A 22,956-nucleotide genomic window follows, 5' to 3' on the forward strand; every position below is an offset into this window, starting at 1 on the left:
AGTAATTTGACAATCTGCTTAAAACACAGCTCACATTCGATACTGCCCACTGGGAACACACTGGTTGAATCAACCTTGTTTCTAGAACCAACGTGGAATATACGTTGAATTGACTTTGGGTGTTGGGTGCTCTCTAACCCTCCATGAGCCCTCTGCTCCAATCATCATCAGTAGGACAAATGCGCTGCACTTTCCAATATTACGCATCTGTTAGATAACAAGCATACTTTCTAGGAACAGCAAGTATTCTTAGTGATCTGCCAAAGGCACGCTTGAAAAGAGAAATAGTTGTGTTTGGTTTTTGTTTGGATCACAGCTGAAGATCATGGATCACAAAGAAGGTGGGAGGGGCGGTGTACACGTCTCAGCCAATAAAAGCATTGACCGTCTGAATGAGAGGATGATACATTAGTATTGGCCCCACGCATCACTCTGGAGGCACACGAAAAGACCCTCATTCAGCTCACTGGTTTGTGTGTGTGCGTGTGCGTGTGCGTGTGCGTGCCTGTGTGTGCTCAACTCCCTTGTATTATCCTTCTTGAATTGCGGTGCTGTAATCATGTGTTAATTCTCCTAACAGAACCCAAAAAATCCAAAAATACTTCAAAACAAGGAAATAACTATTTAGGATCAGTTATTAGAATGTCTGTAAAAACATTTGTTATGTTTACCAGCCTCACATCAAGCAACAACCAGTTATAGCTATATCTGATTATTCATGTAGTACTGTATGTCATAAGATTTACAATAAAAGTTTATTCAAAAAGAGTTCAATACAGAGAAAAATAAGACCCTTTCAATATCAAACAACATAGCAAAAATATTTAAAAAAATGTAATATTTGTTTTGAGAAAATCTTAAACACAAACAAACACACCCACATTTCAAATGCACAGACGTCTGACCTGAGAATGCCATGGAAACCAATCAAAAACCACTGAGTAATCACCAAAAAGATTTATATCACTACATACAAAACCAGAGATCTGAAAGACAGCAACAGTTAGTATGAAGTCAGTAAAGACAAACACACAGAAAAAAGTTGGAAAATGGGACAAGAGAGAGGTGGACACAGAGAGAGACAATATAGAGAGAGTAAGGAGAGGATAGATATTGGATGAAGTACACACAAAAGGGGGAGAAAAGACAGAGAGAGAGAGAGAAAAGAAGAAGAAAAAAGCAAGACTCAAGCAGTCCCTTTATCTTTTCTTCTTTTCAGACCTTTCGTAACAGATGTATCTCTGGAAGGGATGGTAGGCACCCTGTTGGTCCCCCCCAGCCAGTCCCAGTGGGAGAAGAACGGGGCAAAGTTTGTCCCAGGCATCTGGTGGTGAGCGTCATGTTTGGGGGGTCCGCCCCACAGGCCGGAGGGTACCAGGCGGTGCAGAGACCAGGGGAAGTCGTAGCCACGGTGGTCCTCAGTGGACACACAGATGGTGAACACCATGAAGCCCCAGATGGTCAAGCAGTGGCACTGCAGCAAGAGGGGGTCCACGGTGGTCCAGAATCCCACACTGATCAGCTCCCATGCTTACAGGTACTGGGTGACCAGGCTGAAGGGCTGAAGGAACTGGTGGTGCATGGCGTGGAAGGTATGGTACAGCCAGGGGACTCTATGGTGGAGGAGATACCAGAGGTAGTACTGGAAGTCAAAGACCACTGTGCACCCCAGGATGCCCAGGAGGAAGCTCGTTAGAGTGGAGGCTTTGCGAGGGAGCGGGATGGGTGGCCTCCACAGCCACTGGCCCACAGCGGCAGGGAAGACATAGACCAGGTGGTTGTGGACTGTGAGGCCGAGCGTGGTCCAGATGTTGTCCCATGTGACAGGTCTGTCTGGGTGGAGCTTGTAGCGGTTGAGGGTGGGCCAGCTGGGGGCCAGGACGTCCAACAGGCTGTAGAGGAGGAGGTAGGTGGAGACTGAGATAGGTGGAACAGAGGGCTCCGCAGCACAGCCTGGTGGTACTGCAGGAGGTAGTCCCACACTGGCTGAAGGACGGACGGCTCCGGGAGCCCCAGACCCAGGGTCAGGTTAACCACATCCAGGTGAGAAATCCAGGGGACAGCCACATCACTGAACAAACCGCCAGCACTCATTATGACCACAACTAGAATTGGTGGTTCTCTATAAAGTCTAATAATCACAGATTATTAATTTATAACTGGGTTGGTTGCAGCAGAGTCCACAAGAATAGCAAAGATCCTTACAGCTCTAACGTAATGTTTGTTTTCTGCAAAAAGCAAATCATCTGATGCCGTGCTGAACTTGGGTTGGGGGTCGATCTTAGCCTCTTATGTACATCGAGGCGCCACCCCCCCCCCCCCCTCTCTCTCTCTGAGTTTGCAGGTGGTCTGTGAAGAGAATGTATATTTTCTCTCTTTCTCTCTCTCTTCCTCTCTCCTTTCTCTTATTGACTTGTTTGTGGGAGTAACAGTAATACATTCATAGAAAGCTAGTGACAGAGAAGGGACGTTGAGTTCAAAGGCTCTACTTATTCATGTTTAAATTACCACTTGGCAACAAAATTATAACAATGTTGAATTCTTTGTTTATGGTTCAGCTTGCATCATACTGCTGAAGAATTAAGGTCTGCGATTGTTGGAAGTGAAAAAGAGGCAAGTGGTTCTACCACAGGAGATGGTTTCTATTTGGTGGAGCTCAAGTAATCCCTTTTTTAACTAAACAAGGCTATATAAAATGTTATCATATTATCTTAAAGTTAACCTAATAATGGGCAATAAATTCTGCTTAAGCTTAATTGCAATATATATTGCAGATAAACACTGTGTTATTTGTGGAAATGGCACCACTAGATTTTGTGCTGTCTGGCACCACTAGATTTTGTGCTGTCTGGCACCACTAGATTTTGTGCTGTCTGGCACCACTAGATTTTGTGCTGTCTGGCACCGCTAGATTTTGTGCTGTCTGGGACCACTAGAGGGCAGACAAGTACCACTGGAAGAAAGACGGCTCTGCTCTGTACGGTAGATACTTGTTTCTGAAGGGGTTTTTCACTGACATCATTGGAATCTTGATTCCAAAACATTTCATTTTGTGGACACACAACCCTTTTCTGAGGGCTGCAATTGAAAATCTCCCTTTTTTCAAATGTTTTCATGAATACCTGAAACTGAGTGATGTGAAGCTCCATTAATCTTTGTTTTTATATGCATTAGAAGAAGTTGAAGTGTAGAGCAGCACATTGTAGGATTTGAATGTATCTCAATGAGAACGTATGTTACTGTGTATTACTGTTGTCTGGTCCATAGCTGTTCCACATACATTTTAGGGACCAAAAATGTAACAACAAGATAACCTCATGACATTTCAACTTTGAAGGGGACTCAGTGGTCTCTATGCAATGCGAGAGTAATTCAATTATGTTTACAGATATCATTTCATTAGGACTTCTTATGCTTTTCCCCTCTCACCCCCTCCATGGGGACATTACATGTCTCTTCTGCGTAGTATTTTTTAATTTAGCTTGGCCAACTCTGAAGGGAGCAGTTTCATCACCCTAACCAACGGAAATACATTTTAGCTGTGGAAGAGGAGGGCAGATAAAGGGTTGAAGACACAGCTGAGATCCACCCTCCCTCAGGTGAGGTCTGTAGGGGCATGAAGGCTAAACAAAGAACCAGCCTGCGTTGCTGAAGCACCTGAGGCTTAGTCTCCCTACTGGTGCTATGCAGGGAGGGAGCTGGAAATCTGGTCACAATGTGGACATGGTGGACGGATGAAAGACACATTTTAATACCATGTGTAGACCCCCAAGAATTTGGGCACAATCAGAATGTGGACATGATCAGGACAAAGACGCATGTTAGTACGAGAGAGAGGAGAGAGAGAGAGAGAGAGAGAGAGAGAGAGAGAGAGAGAGAGAGAGAGAGAGAGAGAGAGAGAGAGAGAGAGAGAGAGAGAGAGAGAGAGAGGTGAACCAACATTCAGAACAGTGACTGACAGGGAAATGAAGTAGCGCCATAAAATTCCAACTGAAAATCACTTCACCTTGTTCTCCCATATTCTTCATAAAGAACATAACCTGTACAATCCCATTCAATGCAGCTGAGACACATATTGTACATAGATCTATTTTCAGCTGGCGTGGTGCAGTATCTCTCCACTGGAGTAACACTGAGGGCCTCCTATAACTAAAGTGAACCCACAGGGGACACCAGGGCCTATATGGGAACATGTTTTGTTTTTCATGGCACCACCGTTGGGCCTTTGATTAAAAGCAGAGCAAGAAGACACAGTTACCATGTTACCATGGGTCTCTCACCTGTGGAATTAATTATTGCTATGGCGATGAAGGATGAAACGTCATGTTTCCACTGATTTTTAGATAAACAAGCCATGCTGCAAGCTCTCTCAGATCACACTAGCCCAGGATTCTAACCAGGTAGGAACACCACCTCTCCTATAGAGATTTTGTTATGTCTAACCATATGTTGCTTTATGTCTGTCTGTAGAGTAATATCTAATATTGGTACATGTCGCCTATTGTGTGCTTTTGAATACTTGCTGCCATAGATTTAGACTTAACTCTGACTTTTGTTTTGATAAATGTAGACTTTAAACTGTTTTTAAATTGTTTTTCCCTTACACTTTTCCCAGTAGGTCGTGAAAGACATTGTCCTCCTATCAGCACCATGCCAAGTCAACTCCAGAGTGCCATGGACGCACTTATAACAGTTTTCTACAAATACTCCGGGAACGATGGAGACAAATACAAGCTCAACAAGGGAGAGCTGAAACAGCTACTGAACAGTGAACTCACTGACTTTCTCATGGTAAAAAAGCTGTTTAATATTCATAATTTATCAATCTCAATATATGTTGACATTATTTTGGTATCCTCTTCACTAGACAGTGTTTAGCAATTGAAAGGCCCGAAACACTATTTCATTGTTAATAAATGTATTGGTCACATGCGCCAAATACAACAAGTGTGGACTTTCCAGTGAAATGCTACTTACGAGCCAATTCTCAACAAAGCAGAGTTTAAAAAGTAAGACAAATATTTGCTAAATAAAAAGGAAATAGTAAAACAATAAAAACATTAACGAGGCTGTATACAAGGAGTTTCAGTACCAAGTCAATGTGCAGGGGTACGAGGTAGTTGAGGTAATTGAGGTAATACAGTAGGTACATGTAGGTAGATGTTAAAAGTGACTAGACAATCAGGATATAATAAACAGAGTAGCAACAGCGTATGTTATGTGAAGAATGTGAAAGTGTGTCTATGTGTGAGTGTGTATGTGTGGCGTCTATATGCATGTATGTGTGTGTGTGTGTTTTTTGTGTGAGCGTATGTAGTGTGTGTGTGTGTATGTCTGTGTGTGTTGGAGTGTCAGTGTAGTATGTGTAGTCTAGTGAGTGTGCATAGAGCCAGTTCAAGGAAACTGTAAAACACAGTAGCATGAATAGAAAAAAACAACTGTATAATGTATATTTATATTAATCTGATTTAGCTGTGTGTTGAATCTCAAATTAGAAGCTAGCTGTCTTGAATTACAAACCTTCTTGTGACATTTAGATGAAATCATAACAGCATTAATTTCATGATGAACATTAGTGATATTTATGCTGTTCTTATGGATATGTTGGGGGGCTTTTTGATGCTACTTTTTACCCATTGAGACTTGAAAGTTGAATTAGACAACCAAATACATATTGAATTTATCAGATTCACTCATGTCATGATTGTACAAATCCATGTGGTCTGTTGTGTTAATTTGTTCCAATTATAGACCTACTACACAACATTTACATGATTCTTAGAGACGTGGCAATGTTGTTTTTCTTTTCTTCAATATGCCTCAGTGGCTAGAAAGCATACAATTACACTCTTAAAAAAAGGTTTCCAAAAGGGTTCTTTAGCTGTCCTCATAGGAGAACCCTTTTTGGTTCCAGGTAGAACCCTCTGTAGAAAAGGTTCTACATGGAACCCAAAATGGTTGTACCTGGAACCAAAAGGGTTGTACCTGCAACCAAGTGGGTTATTCAACGTGTTCTCTTATGGGGACAGACAAATAACCCTTTAAGGATAGCTCCTTTTTTTCTAATAGTGTAGAACATAGTTGATTAAGAGAATGGGAGAGGTATCTAGTTATCCAAAAAGGAAGGCAAGAAGGAAACATTAATGCAAAGGGACCTGATTTGACATTTCTCCTTCTACATTACGCTGGATTAGTTTAGCCACTGTGAAGTTTTGATTTCTGGTTAAGTTGAGTATAAGTCTCTTGCTTTTGTAATTTTGTGAAAGCAGGCAAGATAGTAGTTCCTCTTCACTGCCCTGTCTGATTGTAGTAGGTTGTTGTAGATAACCTACCATGCTGCAGTGGCCGTGATTGTGCAGAGGAGTAGGCGTGTGTGTGTGTGTGTGTGTGTGTGTGTGTGTGTGTGTGTGTGTGTGTGTGTGTTGTGGCTGTGTGGCTGTGTTGTGTGTGTTGTGTTGTGTGTGTGTGTGTGTTGTGTGTTGTGTGTGTGTGTGTGTGTGTGTGTGTGTGTGTGTGTGTGTGGATCAGAAGTCCCCATCAGAATAGTAAAAAAAAAATGTTTTGACCAGCTGGGGAAATGTTGTTAGTCCCCAAAAGGTCAAATGCTATTTCTAGGGGGTTTAGGGTTGAGGTAGAATTAGTGTTAGGGTTATATTAAGGGGTTAGGGTTAAGGTTAGGTTTGGGGGTTAAGGTTAGGGAAAATAGGATTTTGAAAGGTTATAAATTGTGTGTCCCCGCGAGATTAGTTAAACAAGACTGTGTGTATGCGAGTGTGTTTGGGGAGTAAACCTGCCTGTCTGTGTTCTAATGGATGAGCCTCATACCATGAGAGATGGAGTGAGGGGTTGAAGAGACAAATCTCTCCTCCCTCCTTTTTTTCTCTCTACATCTTCTCCCTCCCTCTGATGGAAGGAAGCCTCAGGTGCCTATGCATCATCACCAGTGACCCACATCACCTCCAAATATAAACTTGGACTACTCTCTTCTGATGTCACTAGTCTCCACCCACCGACGTGCCTCTGACAAGTATAGAGACGGTGTCCTGGTAACAGTCGAATACACATTCAGGACACGCCACAAATGGCACCCTATTCCTTATTTAGTGCACTACTTGTCAAAGTGCCAAATACTGACTTTTCACGTAAATTTCAATGATATTTGTACATATACTGTGTGTGTGTGTGTGCTACATACCTTCATTAGCTCCATGTCACTACTCTGTATCACAGGCTGGCTTGGCTTGACTGACAGAAATCATCCAACGGTCACCATCTCACACACACACACACACAAGTGCACATACACACCTCTGATGGTTCTCAGCTTATGGTTCATTGATTATCGCCAGCGTCACTCTGGATTCCAGTGGACATTGGCTGTGTGGTGTGGTGCCCTGCTGTGCTGTGCAGTGCCCAGTCACTGCCTTTGGCGGTCTAATATCCGGGATGAGGCTCCAGCACCATGAATCCAATGACTCAGAGCCTGAGGCGTCTCTCCTCAGATCTCCCCCATCTTCATCTCAGATCTCTGGCTGGGAGATTGACACAGGGCCTAATTGCAACCTGCTGTCATGAGGGGACTTGTTTATTGGCCAAGCAGCTGAATCCAGATCGGTCAATGGGCGACATGAGACATGATTCAGGACGGCTATTTTAGAGTGGTAGAGTGAGTCGGAGGCCTGGAGTAAGCTCAGTGGAACAGAATACATTAGAGTTACAGTATAGAATATTTGCTGCTGTTCAATTGTTGTTTTAATTATGAGATATGCCTATATCTTTAGACTCAAAATTATGTTGATCTCAAGGACTGTCAGTCCTTGCATCCATAGACCTGTATATTAATTTGAGAGTGGTTACACTCCCCTAGCCCCATCCTTCAGATTATCAAGGTTTTAAATTATTTGATTGGTGGTTAGATCTTTGATTGACTGATTTAATGATTGATTAATTGTTGTTTCTTTTCATTTCCAGTCTCAGAAAGACCCCATGCTGGTGGAGAAGATCATGAATGATCTGGACTCCAACAAAGACAACGAGGTGGACTTCAATGAGTTTGTGGTTCTGGTGGCGGCCCTGACCGTAGCCTGCAACGACTTCTTCCAGGAGAAGCAGAAGAAGAAAGCCAACTAACAGTTAAATCCGAAATGGCTTCCCCTTGCCTATTTAGTGCACTGCTATTGGCCAAAGCCTCATAGGGCTATGACAGGTCTACATAGGGCTCTGGTCAAAAGTAGTGCACTGCATAGGGAATAGGGAGCCGAGGTAGAAAGTAACGAATTACAACCACACCCATCATGCTGACCATTGAATATTTACTGTGATCACTTCTCAATTCCCCATGGTCTCAGTGCTACTAAAACCACTACACTATATGTTTGTCAACAGCAGAAGGAGATTAGACTAAAGTTGAAATCATAAATGAACATACTTTTGCTAGAGATAGGATACTTCTGTCCCTCCGATGCGTCAAAACAGATGATTTCAAACATGGTGTCACACTACCCTGAGTGCCAGACTGTTTCAGCTCTCAACAACACGTCTGGCCAGAGAACATAACCACACAGATCTGGCTAGAGCAGAAACAGACTGGTACCCAAGCTATCGTCACATACCCTGAGTTGATATCAGAATAACTGTCTGCTTGGTTAGTTCAATGATTGATTTATTCTGTCATTCATCCACCTTTTCATTGATTTTTGCAATGTATTGTAACTATCAATGTGTCACATCTTGCAAAGAGAGAGAGGGGGGGGGGGGGGTTATTTCCTATAAATCAGAGACATACTTGAGAATGTTCCTTCCATTCTAAAATGTGCTTGTTTCATGAAACCCTTTCTGTCACTTAATGAGAAATGTAAATCTAATTACAATTGCATGAGCATGTTTCTTATTAATAATTCATTTGCCATCACATGTAAATGATTGACAGCATATAATCATATGAAAATGATTAGCTTGACAATATTTGTTTTATATTGTGACAGTAACACAGCATAATAAAGTTCTAATCCCCAAGACCTTGAGTGTGTGTGTTTTAGACTTACTGTATTAGTGTGCGTGCGAGTGTGTGTGTATGTGATTGTGTGCTTGTACGTGCCTGTCCTGTGTGTCCTTCCCCATCACTCTTCTTTGGTAGAGTCTTCTGAATATTTCTCAAGGAGAGGTTGTGCTGTGCTTTTGGATGGTCTATGTATAATGCGCCTGGTGATGCGTTCGATGACGCATGAGGATGATGACGCAATCCCCATTAACCACCTGGACCTTTCACCACCTGTCAGTCAAAGTGACTCATGACATCCCAACTTCAGAAGCAGTCACAGTGGCAGTTTTTCCTTGGGGATTCATAAAGTACATCCACGCTAGAAAGTGCAGAAGAACAACATTTTATTTTTACAAATGTGATTTTAGCCCCTAATCTGAACCTGAGCTTTTACACTGACCTTACACCCAACTCCTGATCCATTAGAAGCAACAAAGCATCTTTAGGTTTTAGAAAAGCGCTATAGAAGAGCAATGTATTGTTAACAACAACAACATACTGTATACAGTTAATTATCTCTACAGTCCTAACAGTATCCCCTGTTGTCTGAGCTGAAACCTTATTTTTTCAGACCCCCAACCCCCTCTCTCTACTCCAACACAGAGATCTGTTATTGAGGATTCTGAAGGAAAAACATTCATAAGCCATCATCTACGTACGTACGGACTCACACGCACACACACACGCGCACACGCGCACACGCGCACACGCGCGCACACGCACACACACACACACACAGACACACACACACACACACACACACACACACACACACACACACACACACACACACAGAGAGAAAGTTCATTTCTAATTTCTGTGTGATTGGTTGTAATTGAGCGGGATAATGAGCCTGTCCCCCCTGGAGGAAAATTATGTGATGATTATCGTTTTTTTTGTGACAGCTGTAATCATAGAGACTTGGAAATTATAATTATTTTTCCATGATTCATAGATTCTGTCTTTGTTAAAGAACTTGTAGTCGGTGTAACACCATTCTTATCTTTTGTTATTATCAACCCCTTAGAGTGATGTGGTGTCTTACAGTTAAAGTTTGCTGTTGTGTCATCTTTCCATTGGAAGCATGCTGAACTAATACATGCATTGCATAGCTTGTCAGTCTCTTCATTTAATATGTGTGTACTGTAAGTGACTATAAGAATAGTATTTTTTACATAATGGTTGACATGAACCATCCTTGTGTAACATGCACGCACGCACGCACACACACACACACACACACACACACAGGCACAGGCACACACACACACACACACCCTTCCTTTTGACTGCTGTCTCTCCCCATCACATACACATTTCTCTCTCACTGTCAGAAAGACTCTATTTCTTTGGTGGCAACATGTATCTCTTTCTCTCCTTGTCCTTCTCTCCAAACCCTGATCGAACCCTCAGTCTGTGACTGAGTGCTTGTTTTGCCATTCAAGCGTAAACTACAATCATCTATCACTCCCCTCCCATCATGTTATGTTTGGGATGGGGAGATGGAGGGTTGTGATGGTAGATTTTTCTTTTCACAGCAAACAGTCCGTCACTCACACTGGAATACTTTCAGATGGTCTCTTGGTTTTGGTATTTGTGTTTGTCTCCATGTCTTTCACCTCACAATGGGGCTTCATAATGGGAGGATCAGCTCTTAGTGGTGGCTATAATCTGTAGTAGATATGTGATCCATCTCTTTCTAATCCTGAAATGCTAAATGAAGATAACAAAGCCTGACAGGGTACTTATTGACTGTGTCAGCGATAGTTGCAACCAGGGTCTATTTAAATCCCAATGACCAGGGATCAGCCATTTAGTATTTTGTAGTATTTTATTAGGATCCCCATTAGCTACTGCTAAAGCAGCAGCTACTCTTCCACAAAACATAAAACATTACATAATACATAACATTAATAGACAAGTACAGCACAAGGACAGAACAACATAAAAAGCCATCGGTAGGCTGCTGCAGATACAGGGAAATGTTTCCTTCACGGGGGACTAAGGACTTTATGTTCAAAGATACATATCAGCCCATTAGAAAAAGACACACAAACCACAAAATCCAAGGTTGTTCTTTACAGTTTCTCTCCATATGCCCTTAAAATAACGTAATGAGGGAAAGAGAGAGAAAGAGAAAGAAAGAGAGGGGTGAGAGTGAGAAAGCAAGAGAAGGAAAGAGGGACAGAGGGAAAGAGGGAGAGAATAAGTGTGAGATTTTCCTCCCGGGGGTTTTGGATGGAAAGAGAGACGGAGAGATGGAGAGACAGAGAGACGGATCGTTCAGACGTTTCCACACCATAGTGCTCTAATTCAGCGACAGATGGAAGATGATGCTCACAAACAACACGTGAGGCCGAGCCTCCAGGACAGTTTTCCAGGACAAGTTGGTATGTTCTGCCAAACAGCAAGGTCATCTCCTGGGGCCTAATGACAGGCAGAGAGAAAGAAATGGATAGAGGTGCCATAATAGAAATAAAATGAAGTAGACTAGGCTATTAGAAAGAGAATCCCCATTCGAATCTACCAGAGCCATGTATTTAGACTAAATATCACTTATGACGTCCCTTGTGATTCCTGTTGTACTGACTTTCACTTCTTATGACTTGTTTAATGCAGGAGAAATGGGACAGCTTCCATTGAGAGGTCATGTAGTGACTGATGACATTGAATAGGAAGGATTGCTGCAGTTTTTCCACCTGCACTAAAAGGTCAATGTCATCATGGGAGAATCAAGGCACTATATAGAGAGAAAACAACTGATTGTTTATCTCAATTAGAGAGTATATCTATTCAAAAGAAAAAATTATAGAATAGAAAGAATTAGTGAGAATTAGAAGAACGTTTATCGTCCTTCAACAATGTCAACAGGAATCATTCCTGTCCTAAGAGGGGATCGGTGAGGCATAAAGGACCATGGAAGCAGGGATCAGATTAAGGGCATGTAAGGTTACACTGTTACCTGGAGATAAGGCTCCAGGAGGCCCTGGCCATGTTGCTCTCCCTGCCTGATCAGAGTCACTCTGTCAGAGGGTGGGACGGGGGAATGGGGGGGGGGGGGTGGAGATACAACAGGGGCCACTGTCAGGAGGGAGGAGAATTAGAGATACGGGAGAGGAGAGGGGATAAAATACACCAGAGAAGAGAGGAGATGAGAAAAGCTGTAATGGCTCCTGCTGATAGCAAGTGATACTGAAGAGGAAGAGAGGAGGAGGAGGAAGAGGAGGAGGAGGAGGAGGAGGAGGAGGAGGAGGAGGAGAGACACAACCCAGTGGAGGAAGAGAGATTAAAGTCCAGTGATACAGTGGAAATACACTCTTAAACAGTCAGGGAGAAAATGACTGTTGAAGTGCAGACTGGGATGATTTTTTAACCCTCAAAATAGACTAAAAATAATGATTAACAATAATGATTATGAGTACATGGCTATATACAGGGAGTACCAGTACCGAGTCGATGTGTGATGTAGTGCCTTCAAAAAGTATTCACACCCGTTGACTTTTTCAACATTTTGTTGTGTTACAGCCTGAATTTAAAATGGAATAAATAAAGATTTTGTGTCACTGGCCTACACACAATACCCCATAATGTCAAAGTGGAATTATGTTTTTAGATACGTTTACAAATTAATCAAAAATGAAAAGCAGAAATGTCTTTGGTCAATAAGTATTCAACCCATTTGTTATGGCAAGCCTAAATAAGTTCAGGAGTAAAAATGTGTTTAACAAGTCACATAAGAAATGTGTTGTGTTCGAGAACACCTAAAGCAAGACCGATACAAGACCAAGACCAGAGGGGGGCGAGACTGTCGTGGAAAATTGCAAGATTATGTTGTAGTGCTTGTAAGATTATATTATAATCTTTGTATTGCATTAGAATGGTTGTTTTATTATTGTGTGTGTGTGTGTTCCACTGAGGATGGGCCTCTATGAAATAGCACTGACAGAGGAGATTTACGATGTCTTTGGGTAATAAAGCCTAAAGAGCATTCCAGATAGTAAAGGTAATGTTTTTGTGCTATACCATACCAGGGTGAGACGGGTTCCAGTTTGGAGTAGGAGGGGGCCAGACACGGGTCTTTACAATGAAAACTGTTGACACAGCAGTAACTGTCTGCTATGTTTTACAGATATCTTTCATACAAATCTTAACCTTTGTGAACTGTTCCTAAGATCTGTGGTTCGTCATGTAAGTTGAGAGGGGTGTATCTTGGCTATAAAAGATATTTGTATTCTTCTGTAGGGACTCTCAAAATTCATTATAGATAGTGAATTGATCTGAGAGTCAAAGGGCTATTGTAAAGCTCATATTAATAAAGATTAAGTTTAAGTATAACTCTGACTGGTGTGTGGTTTGTAACTCTCCTCATTTGGTAATACAGGAAAATTCCACCACAAGACCGAGTCAAGACAGGTCCAAATCACCATCAAAATAAGAGTTCAAGATGTCCAGTATTTCTGTTTTCATATTTCAGAAGAACATATCATCCATTATGAACCCAAATTATAATGGTAATTTGACAAAATTGCAATCACAGTATTGAATTCGACTCAGGATTAGACATTCAGAATCGTGAAAAAATGCATACTGAGGGAAAATAGAGGCACTCTACAAATTATTACCAACTCAAACACATTGGGTGACAGAGAAGGGCTAACAGTGGATGTCAGAGCAAAAACCAAGCCACGAGGTCGAAGGAATTGTCCGTAGAGCTCCGAGACAGGATTGTGCCGAGGCATAGATCTGGTGAAGGGTACCAAAACATTTCTGCAGCATTGAAGGTCCCCAAGAACACAGTGGCCTCCATCATTCTTAAATGGAAGAAGTTTGGAACTACCAAGACTCTTCCTAAAGCTGACCGCACGACCAAACTGAGCAGTCAGTGGAGAAGGGCCTTGGTCAGGGAGGTGACTAAGAAACCGCTGGTCACTCTGACAGAGCTTCAGAGTTCCTCTGTGGAGATGGGAGAACCTTCCAGGACAACCATCTCTGCGTTACTCCACCAATCAGGCCTTTATGGATTAAACCACCTGACCAAGTCCTAAAGCAATCCCTAAATCTAAATCCTAAATCCTAAATCCTAAAGCAACTCCCTAAATCTTTCTCAGATTATTACCAATCCCACAAGGTATTACTCCAAACACCCAGAAAAGGCTACACTCCTCGATATTATCCTCACAAATAATCCTGATAGGTATCAGTCTGGTGTTTTCTGTAATGACCTTAGTGATCACTGTTTAACAGCCTGAGTTCGTAATGGCTGCTCAGTGAAACGACCTGTCCTGATTTGTCATAGACGCTTGCTAAATAACTTTAACTTCTTTATGATAGGGGGCAGCATTTCACTTTTGGATGAATTGCGTGCCCATAATGAACTGCCTCCTACTCTGTCCCAGATGCTAATATATGCATATTATTACTATTGGATATAAAACACTCTGAAGTTTCTAAAACCGTTTGAATGATGTCTGTGAGTATAACAGAACTCATATGGCAGGCAAAAACCTGAGAAAAAATCCAAACAGGAAGTGAGAATTCTGAGACTGGTCAATGTTCAACTCATCGCCGATTCAATTCCCTGTAAGATATGGATCTGTTTGCACTTCCTACACCTTCCACTAGATGTCAACAGTCTGTAGAACGTGGAATGAAGCTTATGCTCTGTTGTGGGGCCGGATGGGAGGGGAATGAGTCAGGGGTCTGGCAGATTGCCAGTTCCTGGTCACGCGCTTTCCTCGTGATATCGCCTTGCGTTCCATAACTTCTACAGACATGTAGGAATGCTCCGGTTGGAACGTTATTGGATATATATGATAACAACATCCTGAAGATTGATTCTCTACTTAGTTTGACCAGTTTATTCGAACTGTTATATAACTTTTTGAAGTTTTCGTCCGAGTTCGCCTGCATTTGCGCGAGCGTTTGGACATGTGCACTAAACATGCTAGCAAAAGTAGCTACTTAGACATAAGTAATGGACATTATCGAACAAAACAACGATTTATTGTGGAACTAGGATTCCTGGGAGATAATTCTGATGAAGACGATCAAAGGTAAGGGAATATTTATGATGTAATTTTGTATTTCTGTCGACTCCAACATGGCGGAGAAATGTTGTTATGTTTGAGCGCCATCTCAGATTATTGCATGGTGTGCTTTTTAAGTCAAGTTTTTTTTAAATCTGACACAGTGGTTGCATTAAGAACAAGTGTATCTTTAATTATATGTAAAACATGTATCTTTCATCAAAGTTTATGATGAGTATTTCTGCTATTTGACGTGGCTCTCTGCAATTTCTCCGGATATTTTGGAGGCATTTCTGAACATGGCGCCAATGTAAACCGAGATTTGTGGATATAAATATGCACATTATCGAACAAAACATAAATGTATTGTGTAACATGATGTCCTATGAGTGTCATCTGATGAATATCATCAAAGGTTAGTGATTCATTTTATCTCTATTTCTGTTTTTTGTGACTACTATCTTTTGCTGGGAAAATGGCTGTGTTTTTCTGTGGCTATGTACTGAGCTAACATAATCGTTTGGTGTGCTTTCGCCGTAAATCCTTTTTGAAATCAGACATGTTGGCTGGATTCACAACATGTGTAGCTTTAATTTGGTGTCTTTCATGTGTGATTTCATGAAAGATTGAGTTTTATAGTAATATATTTGAATTTGGCGCGCTACATTTTTTCTGGCTTTTGGCCAAGTGGGACGCTACCGTCCCACATATCCCAGAGAAGTTAATCCACCTATCGTGTCAGATTTTGAAAATATGCTTAACAGAGAAAGAAATCCAAGCTTTTGTGAGTGTATCAATCAATGCTAGAACAGCTAGCCCCAAATTAGCATGGTCACGAAAGTCAGAAAAGCAATCAAATTAATCGCTTACCTTTGATAATCTTCGGATGTTTGCACTCATGAGACTCCCAGTTACACAATAAATGTTATTTTTGTTCGATAAATATTACTTTTATAACAAAAAAACGCCATTTGGGTTGCGCGTTATGTTCAGAAAACTACAGCCTCGTTCCGGTCCTGAAAGCCAGAAGAAAATTCCCAAACGTATCAGATTCAAAAATATTACTAAAAATATTTATAATCATGCAATCACAAGTGAAATATACCAAAACACAGCTTACCTTGTTGTTAATCCACCTATCGTGTCAGATTTTGAAAATATGCTTTGCAACAAAAGCAATCTAAGCTTTTGTGAGTGTATCAATCAATGCTAGAACAGTTAGCCTTATATTAGCTTGGTTAGCTTGGTCACGAAAGTCAGAAAAGCAATAAAATTAATCGCTTACCTTTGATAATCTTCGGATGTTTGCACTCAYGAGACTCCCAGTTACACAACAAATGTTCTTTTTGTTCGATAAATATTACTTTTATAACAAAAAAACGCCATTTGGGTTGCGCGTTATGTTCAGAAAACCAAAGCCTCGTTCCGTTTCGACAAACATTCCAAAAAGTATCCGTAATGGTCGTAGAAACATGTCAAATGTTTTTTATAATCAATCCTCAGGTTGTTTTTAACAAACATAATCGATAATATTTAAACCGGACCGTAACCTACTCAATAAGAGAGAAAAAGCAAATGGAGCGTTACCCTCTCGCACGCAGGAACTAATCTGAGGACACCTGACTACTTTTGAAAAATCTCGCTCATTTTTCAAAATAAAAGCCTGAAACTATATCTAAAGCCTGGTCACAGCCTGAGGAAGCCATTGGGAAATGAATCTGGTTGATACCCCTTTAAATGGAAGAAAGACGGGCCAGGAAACACAGATTAAAAAATAAAATAAATCACTTCCGGGTTAGATTTTCTCAGGTTTTCGCCTGCAGAATCAGTTTTGTTATACTCACAGACAATATTTTGACCGTTTTGGAAACTTTGGAGTGTTTTCTATCCTAATCAGTAAATTATATGCATATTCTACGATCTAGACCTGAGAAATAGTCCATTTACCTTGGGAACGTTATTTAAAAATATATATATAAATCTGACCCCTAGCGTCAAGAGGTTTTAATGAGCAAGCCTTCCTTCATGAACTGGCCTCTGTAAAATGGTATAGAATCAGCTTGATCCCCTCTGTCGAAAATGCTTGGACCTTCTTTTTTGATGTTTTCAATGGTATTGTTAACAAACACGCCCACAAGAAAATGAGAATTAAAAACAGGTTCAGCCCCTGGGTCGACCGTGATCTTGCAGAGTTACTCCACCTCAAGAATTGCATTTGCGAAAGGCTCGGCACACGCATACTCAAGCTGACTGGCTATCTTTTAGGGAAATAAGTGCACTCAGGCTATCCGGAAGGCCAAAGTTAGTTACTTTAAGGATCAGTTCTATCTCTGTGGGTCTAATCCCAAGAAGTTCTGGAAAACGGTTAAAGACCTGGAGAATAAACCCTCCTCTTCACTGCTGCCCATGTCCCTTAATGTTGATGATGTGGTTGTTACTGACAAGAAGAACATGGCTGAGCTCTTTAATCACCACTTCATTAAGTCAGGATTCCTATTTGACTCAGCCATGCCTTCTTGCCCGTCCAACATTTCCTCATCTCCCACCCCTTCTAATGTGACTGTCCCCGACGCTTCTCCCTCTTTTTCCCCTGCCCGCGACAAAGTTTCTTTCTGCAGGCAGTCACTGAGTCCGAGGTGCTAAAGGAGCTGCTTAAACTTCACCCCAAAAAAACATCTGACCCTATTTCTATTTTTCCCTGTTCATCAAAGTGTTGGAAAAACTTGTCAGTAATCAACTGACCGGCTTTCTTGATGTGTATAGTATTCTCTCTGGAATGCAATCTGGTTTCCGCTCAGGTTATGGATATGTCACTGCAACCTTAAAGGTCCTCAATAATGTCACCATTACCCTTGATTCTAAGCAATATCGTGCTGCTATTTTATTGACTTGGCCAAAGCTTTTGATACGGTAGACCATTCCATTCTTGTGGGCCGGCTAAGGAGTATTGGTGTCTCCGAGGGGTCTTTGGCCTGGTTCGCTAACTACCTCTCTCAATGAGTGCAGGTTATAAAGTCAGAAAATCTGCTGTCTCAGCCACTGCCTGTCACCAAGGGAGTACCCCAAGGCTCGATCCTAGGCCCCACGCTTGTCTCAATTTACATCAACAACATAGCTCAGGCAGTAGGAAGCTCTCTCATCCATTTATAGGCAGATGATACAGTCTTTTACTCACAGTGTCTCCCGACCGTTCCTGTCTCAGCCTCCAGTATTTATGCTGCAATAGTTTATGTGTCGGGGGGCTAGGGTCAGTCTGTTATATCTGGAGTATTTCTCCTGTCTCATCCGGTGTCCTGTGTGAATTTAAGTATGGTCCCTCTAATTCTCTCTCTCTTTTCTCTCTTTCTCTCTCTTTTCTCTCTTTCTCTTTCTCTCTTCTCTCGGAGGACCTGAGCCCTAGGACCATGCCTCAAGACTACCTGGCCTGATGACTCCTTGCTGTCCCCAGTCCACCTGGTCATGGTGTTGCTCCAGGTTGGTTCAACTGTTCTGCCTGCGGCTATGGAACCCTGACCTGTTCACTGGACGTGCTACCTTGCCCCTGACGTGCTGTTTTGGACTGTCTCTCTAACGCACCTGCTGTCTCTAACTCTGAATGATCGGGTATGAAAAGCCAACTGACATTTACTCCTGAGGTGCTGTCCTGTTGCACCCTCTACAACCACTGTGATTATCATTATCTGACCTTGCTGGTCATCTATGAACGTTTGAACATCTTGGCCATGTTCTGTTATAATCTCCACCCGGCACAGCCAGAAGAGGACTGGCCACGCCTCAGAGCCTGATTCCTCTCTAGGTTTCTTCCTAGGTTCTGGCCTTTCTAGGGAGTTTTTCCTAGCCACCGTGCTTCATCTGCATTGCTTGCTGTTTGGGGTTTTAGGCTGGGTTTCTGTAGAGCACTTTGTGACATCGGCTGATGTAAAAAGGGCTTTATAAATAAATGTGATTGATTGATGGATTGAGCTGACACCTCCAAAACAAAGGTCATGTGGTTTGGTAAAAATAATGCCCTTCTACCCACAGGTGTTATTCCTACCTCTGAGGTTTTTGAGCTTGAGGTAGTCACCTCATACAAGTACTTGGGAGTATGGCTAGACGGTGCACTGTCCTTCTCTCAGTATCGAATAGTCCCCACGATATGCAACTTTTCAGTGAAGTCAGGAACCAATACACGCAGTCAGTCAGGAAATCAAAGGCTAGTTTTTTCAAACAGAAATTTTCATCCTGTAGCTCTAACTCCAAAAAGTTTTGGGACACTGTAAAGTCCATGGAGAATAAGAGCACCTCCTCCCAGCTGCCCACTGCACTGAGGCTAGGTAACACTGTCACCACCGATAAATCCACGATAATCGAGAATTTCACTAAGCATTTCTCTACGGTTGGCCATGCTTTCCTCCTGGCTACCCCAATCCCGGCCAACAGCTCCGCACCCCCCGCAGCTACTTGCCTAAGCCTCCCCAGCATCTCTTTCACCCAAATCTAGATAGCAGATGTTCCTGAAAGAGTTGCAAAACCTGGACCTGTACAAATCAGCTTGGCTAGACAACCTGGACCCTCTCTTTCTACCCCTATTACCAGTCTGTTCAACCTCTCTTTCGTATCGTCCGAGATCCCTAAAGATTGGAAAGCCTCTTCAAAGGGGGTGATACTCTAGACCCAAACTGTTACAGACCTATATCCATCCTGCCCTGCCTTTCTAAAGTCTTCGAAAGCCAAGTTAATAAACAGATCACTAACCATTTCGAATCCCACCGTACCTTCTCCGCTGTGCAATCCGATTTCCGAGCTGGTCACAGGTGCACCTCAGCCACGCTCAAGGTACTAAACAATATCATAACCGCCATCGATAAAAGACAGTACTGTGCAGCCATCTTCATTGACCTGGCCAAGGCTTTCGACTCTGTCAATCACCGCATTCTTATCGGCAGACTCAACAGCCTTGGTTTCTCAAATGACTGCCTCGCCTGGTTCACCAACTACTTCTCAGACAGAGTTCAGTGTGTCAAATCGGAGTGCCTGTTGTCCGGACCTCTGGCAGTCTCTATGGGGGTACCACAGGGTTCAATTCTCGGGCCGACTATTTTCTCTGTATATATCAACGATGTCGCTCTTGCTGCAGGCCCTGATCCACCTCTACGCAGACGACACCATTCTGTATACATCTGGCCCTTCTTTGGACACTGTGTTAACAAACCTCCAAACGAGCTTTAATGCCATACAACACTCCTTCCGTGGCCTCCAACTGCTCTTAAACGCTAGTAAAACTAAGTGCATGCTTTTCAACCGTTCGCTGCCCGCACCCGCCCACCCGAATAGCATCACTACTCTGGACGGCTCTGACTTAGAATATATGGACAACGACAAATACCTAGGTGTCTGGCTAGACTGGTAAACTTTCCTTCCAGAATCATATTAAACATCTCCAATCCTAAATTAAATCTATAATCGGCTTCCTATTTCGCAACAAAGCCTCCTTCACTCACGCCGCCAAACATACCCTCGTAAAACTGACTATCCTATCGATCCTCGACTTCGGCGATGTCATTTACAAAATAGCCTCCAACACTCTACTCAGCAAACTGGATGCAGTCTATCACAGTGCCATCCGTTTTGTTCTCTGCTGCCAATGACTGGAACAAATTGCAAAAATCGCTGAAGCTGGAGACTTTCTCTCACTAACTTAAAACATCAGCTATCTGAGCAGCTAACCGATCACTGCAGCTGTACATAGCCCATCTGTAAATAGCCCATCCATTCTACCTACCTCATCCCCATATTGTATCTATTTACTTTTCTGCTCTTTTGCACACCAGTATTTCTACTTGCACATCATCATCTGCACATCTATCACTCCAGTGTTAATTTGCTAAATTGTAATTACTTCGCTACTATGGCCTATTTACTTCCTTACCTCCTCACGCCATTTGCACACACTGTATATAGACTTAATTATTTTTCTATTGTGTTATTGACCGTATGCTTGTTTATTCCATGTGTATCTCTGTGTTGTTGTTTGTGTCGCACTGCTTTGCTTTATCTTGGCCAGGTCGCAGTTGTAAATGAGAAATTGTTCTCAACTAGCCTACCTGGTTAAATAAAGGTGGGGGAAAAAACATATCAAAGCTGCAGGCTAAAGTTAAATCTAGACTTGGTTTCCTATATCGTAATCGCTCCTCTTTCACCCCAGATGCCAAACTAACCCTGATTCAGATGGCCATCATACCCATGCTATATTACGACGACATCATTTATAGATCAGCAGGTAAGAGTGCTCTCGAGCGGCTAGATGTTCTTTACCATTCGACCATCAGATTTGCCACCAATGCTCCTTACAGGACACATCACTGCACTCTATACTCCTCTGTAAACTGGTCATCTCTGTATACCCGTCACAATACCCACTGGTTGATGCTTATCAATAAAACCCTCTTAGGCCTCACTCTCCCCTATCTGCTGAGATATCTACTGCAGCCCTCATCCTCCACATACAACACCCGTTCTGCCAGTCACATTCTGTTAAAGGTCCCCAAAGCACACACATCCCTGGGTCGCTCCTCTTTTCAGTTCGCTGAGGCTAGCAACTGCAACGAGCTGCAACAAACACTCAAACTGGACAGTTTTATCTCAATCTTTTCAGACTCAATCATGGACACTCTTACTGACAGCTGTGGCTGCTTTGTGTGATGTATTGTTGTCTACCTTCTTGCCCTTTGTGCTGTTGTCTATGCCCAATAATGTTTGTGCCATGTTTTGTGCTGCTACCATGTTGTTTTGCTACCATGTTGTTGTCATGTTGTGCTGCTACCATGTTGTTTTGCTACCATGTTGTTGTCATGTTGTGTTGCTACCATGCTTTGTTGTTGTCTTAGGTCTCTCTTTATGTAGTGTTGTCTCTCTTGTTGTGATGTGTGTTTTGTCCCATATTTATATTGTATTTATTTTAAATTTTCAATCCCAGAACCCCGTCCCCGCAGGCCTTTCGCCTTTTGGTAGGCCGTCATTGTTAATAAGAATTTGATCTTAACTGACTTGCCTAGTTAAATAAAGGTTAAGTAAAATAAAAATAGAGTGGCCACACGGTGTGTTGTGGGGCAGTGCTGTGTGGGGCGGTGTGGTGGGAGCAGTGCTGTGTGGGGCGGTGCGGTGTGGAGCGGTGTGGTGAGAGCGGTACTGTGTGGGGCGGTGTGGTGGAAGCGGTGCGGTGTGGTGGGGGCGGTGCGGTGTGGGCGGTGCGGTGTGGGGCTGTGTGGTGCGGCAGGTGTCTCACCGTGATAATACACACTGACTTTTAATCAAGCCAGCGCTTGTCAGCAACACCATGTTCCGCTGTCCTCCCTATATGCACGCACGCACACACACACACACACACACACGAGGTTAAACTGTGATGCATGACTAAGCTGGTAATTGCAGCTTATCCGCCAGAACAGCTACAAGTAACTATATCCCCTCTTCCTTCCTCCTTTTCTCTTTCTCTCTTATCCTCCTCGCCTCACTTCCCCTCTTCCTCTCCTCTGCTTTCCTTCCTTCCCCCTCTTCTCTTTTCTTTTCCTGCTCTCCATCTTTCCTCTGTTCTGCTCTCTTTGCCTTCTTCTCTTCACCCCCCTTGTCCTCTCCTTATTCTCTTCCATAATAATGGTATGAGAGGTTAGAACTGTTTATTATGTTTGTTAAGTCACTGTTATGACAGTGATATGTAGATCATAACATAGGGTTGTTTTGCAGCTCATCTCAACGCTCTGTCCAACAGCAACAGTCAAAGCATCCCAGTGTAACTCTGAAAAATGTATAAGAGCAGCTCTCTTCTGATAATTGTATATGCATACAGACACACATGACCCTAAATTAACAATAAAGCTTTTAACCTTGGACCCTTGATATCCAAAGTAG

At 42.5% G+C, this 22,956-nt stretch overlaps 1 protein-coding gene and 1 pseudogene across 4 annotated transcripts; one reads left to right on the plus strand and one right to left on the minus strand.

The window, feature by feature from the left end:
* Positions 1-1,186: 1,186 nt before the first annotated feature.
* Positions 1,187-2,268, minus strand: LOC111961754 (cholesterol 25-hydroxylase-like protein 2; annotated as a pseudogene).
* On the plus strand, positions 1,953-9,015 carry s100z (S100 calcium binding protein Z). 4 transcript variants are annotated; one of them, XM_023984263.2, is made up of 4 exons: positions 1,953-2,043; positions 4,344-4,400; positions 4,616-4,791; positions 7,972-9,015. In XM_023984263.2, the coding sequence occupies exons 3-4, from the start codon at positions 4,651-4,653 to the stop codon at positions 8,128-8,130; spliced, it is 300 nt and encodes a 99-aa protein (XP_023840031.1). In that variant the 5' UTR covers positions 1,953-2,043; positions 4,344-4,400; positions 4,616-4,650; the 3' UTR covers positions 8,131-9,015. The 4 variants fall into 4 exon arrangements, with proteins under 4 accessions (XP_023840031.1, XP_023840033.1, XP_023840034.1 ...); XM_023984265.2 differs by having other exon boundaries at positions 4,619-4,791; XM_023984266.2 differs by lacking the exon at positions 1,953-2,043 and adding an exon at positions 3,432-3,599 and having other exon boundaries at positions 4,619-4,791.
* Positions 9,016-22,956: the final 13,941 nt, after the last annotated feature.

This window comes from Salvelinus sp. IW2-2015, linkage group LG4q.1:29 (assembly GCF_002910315.2).
Source record: "Salvelinus sp. IW2-2015 linkage group LG4q.1:29, ASM291031v2, whole genome shotgun sequence".
NCBI classification, from domain to species: domain Eukaryota; kingdom Metazoa; phylum Chordata; class Actinopteri; order Salmoniformes; family Salmonidae; genus Salvelinus; species Salvelinus sp. IW2-2015.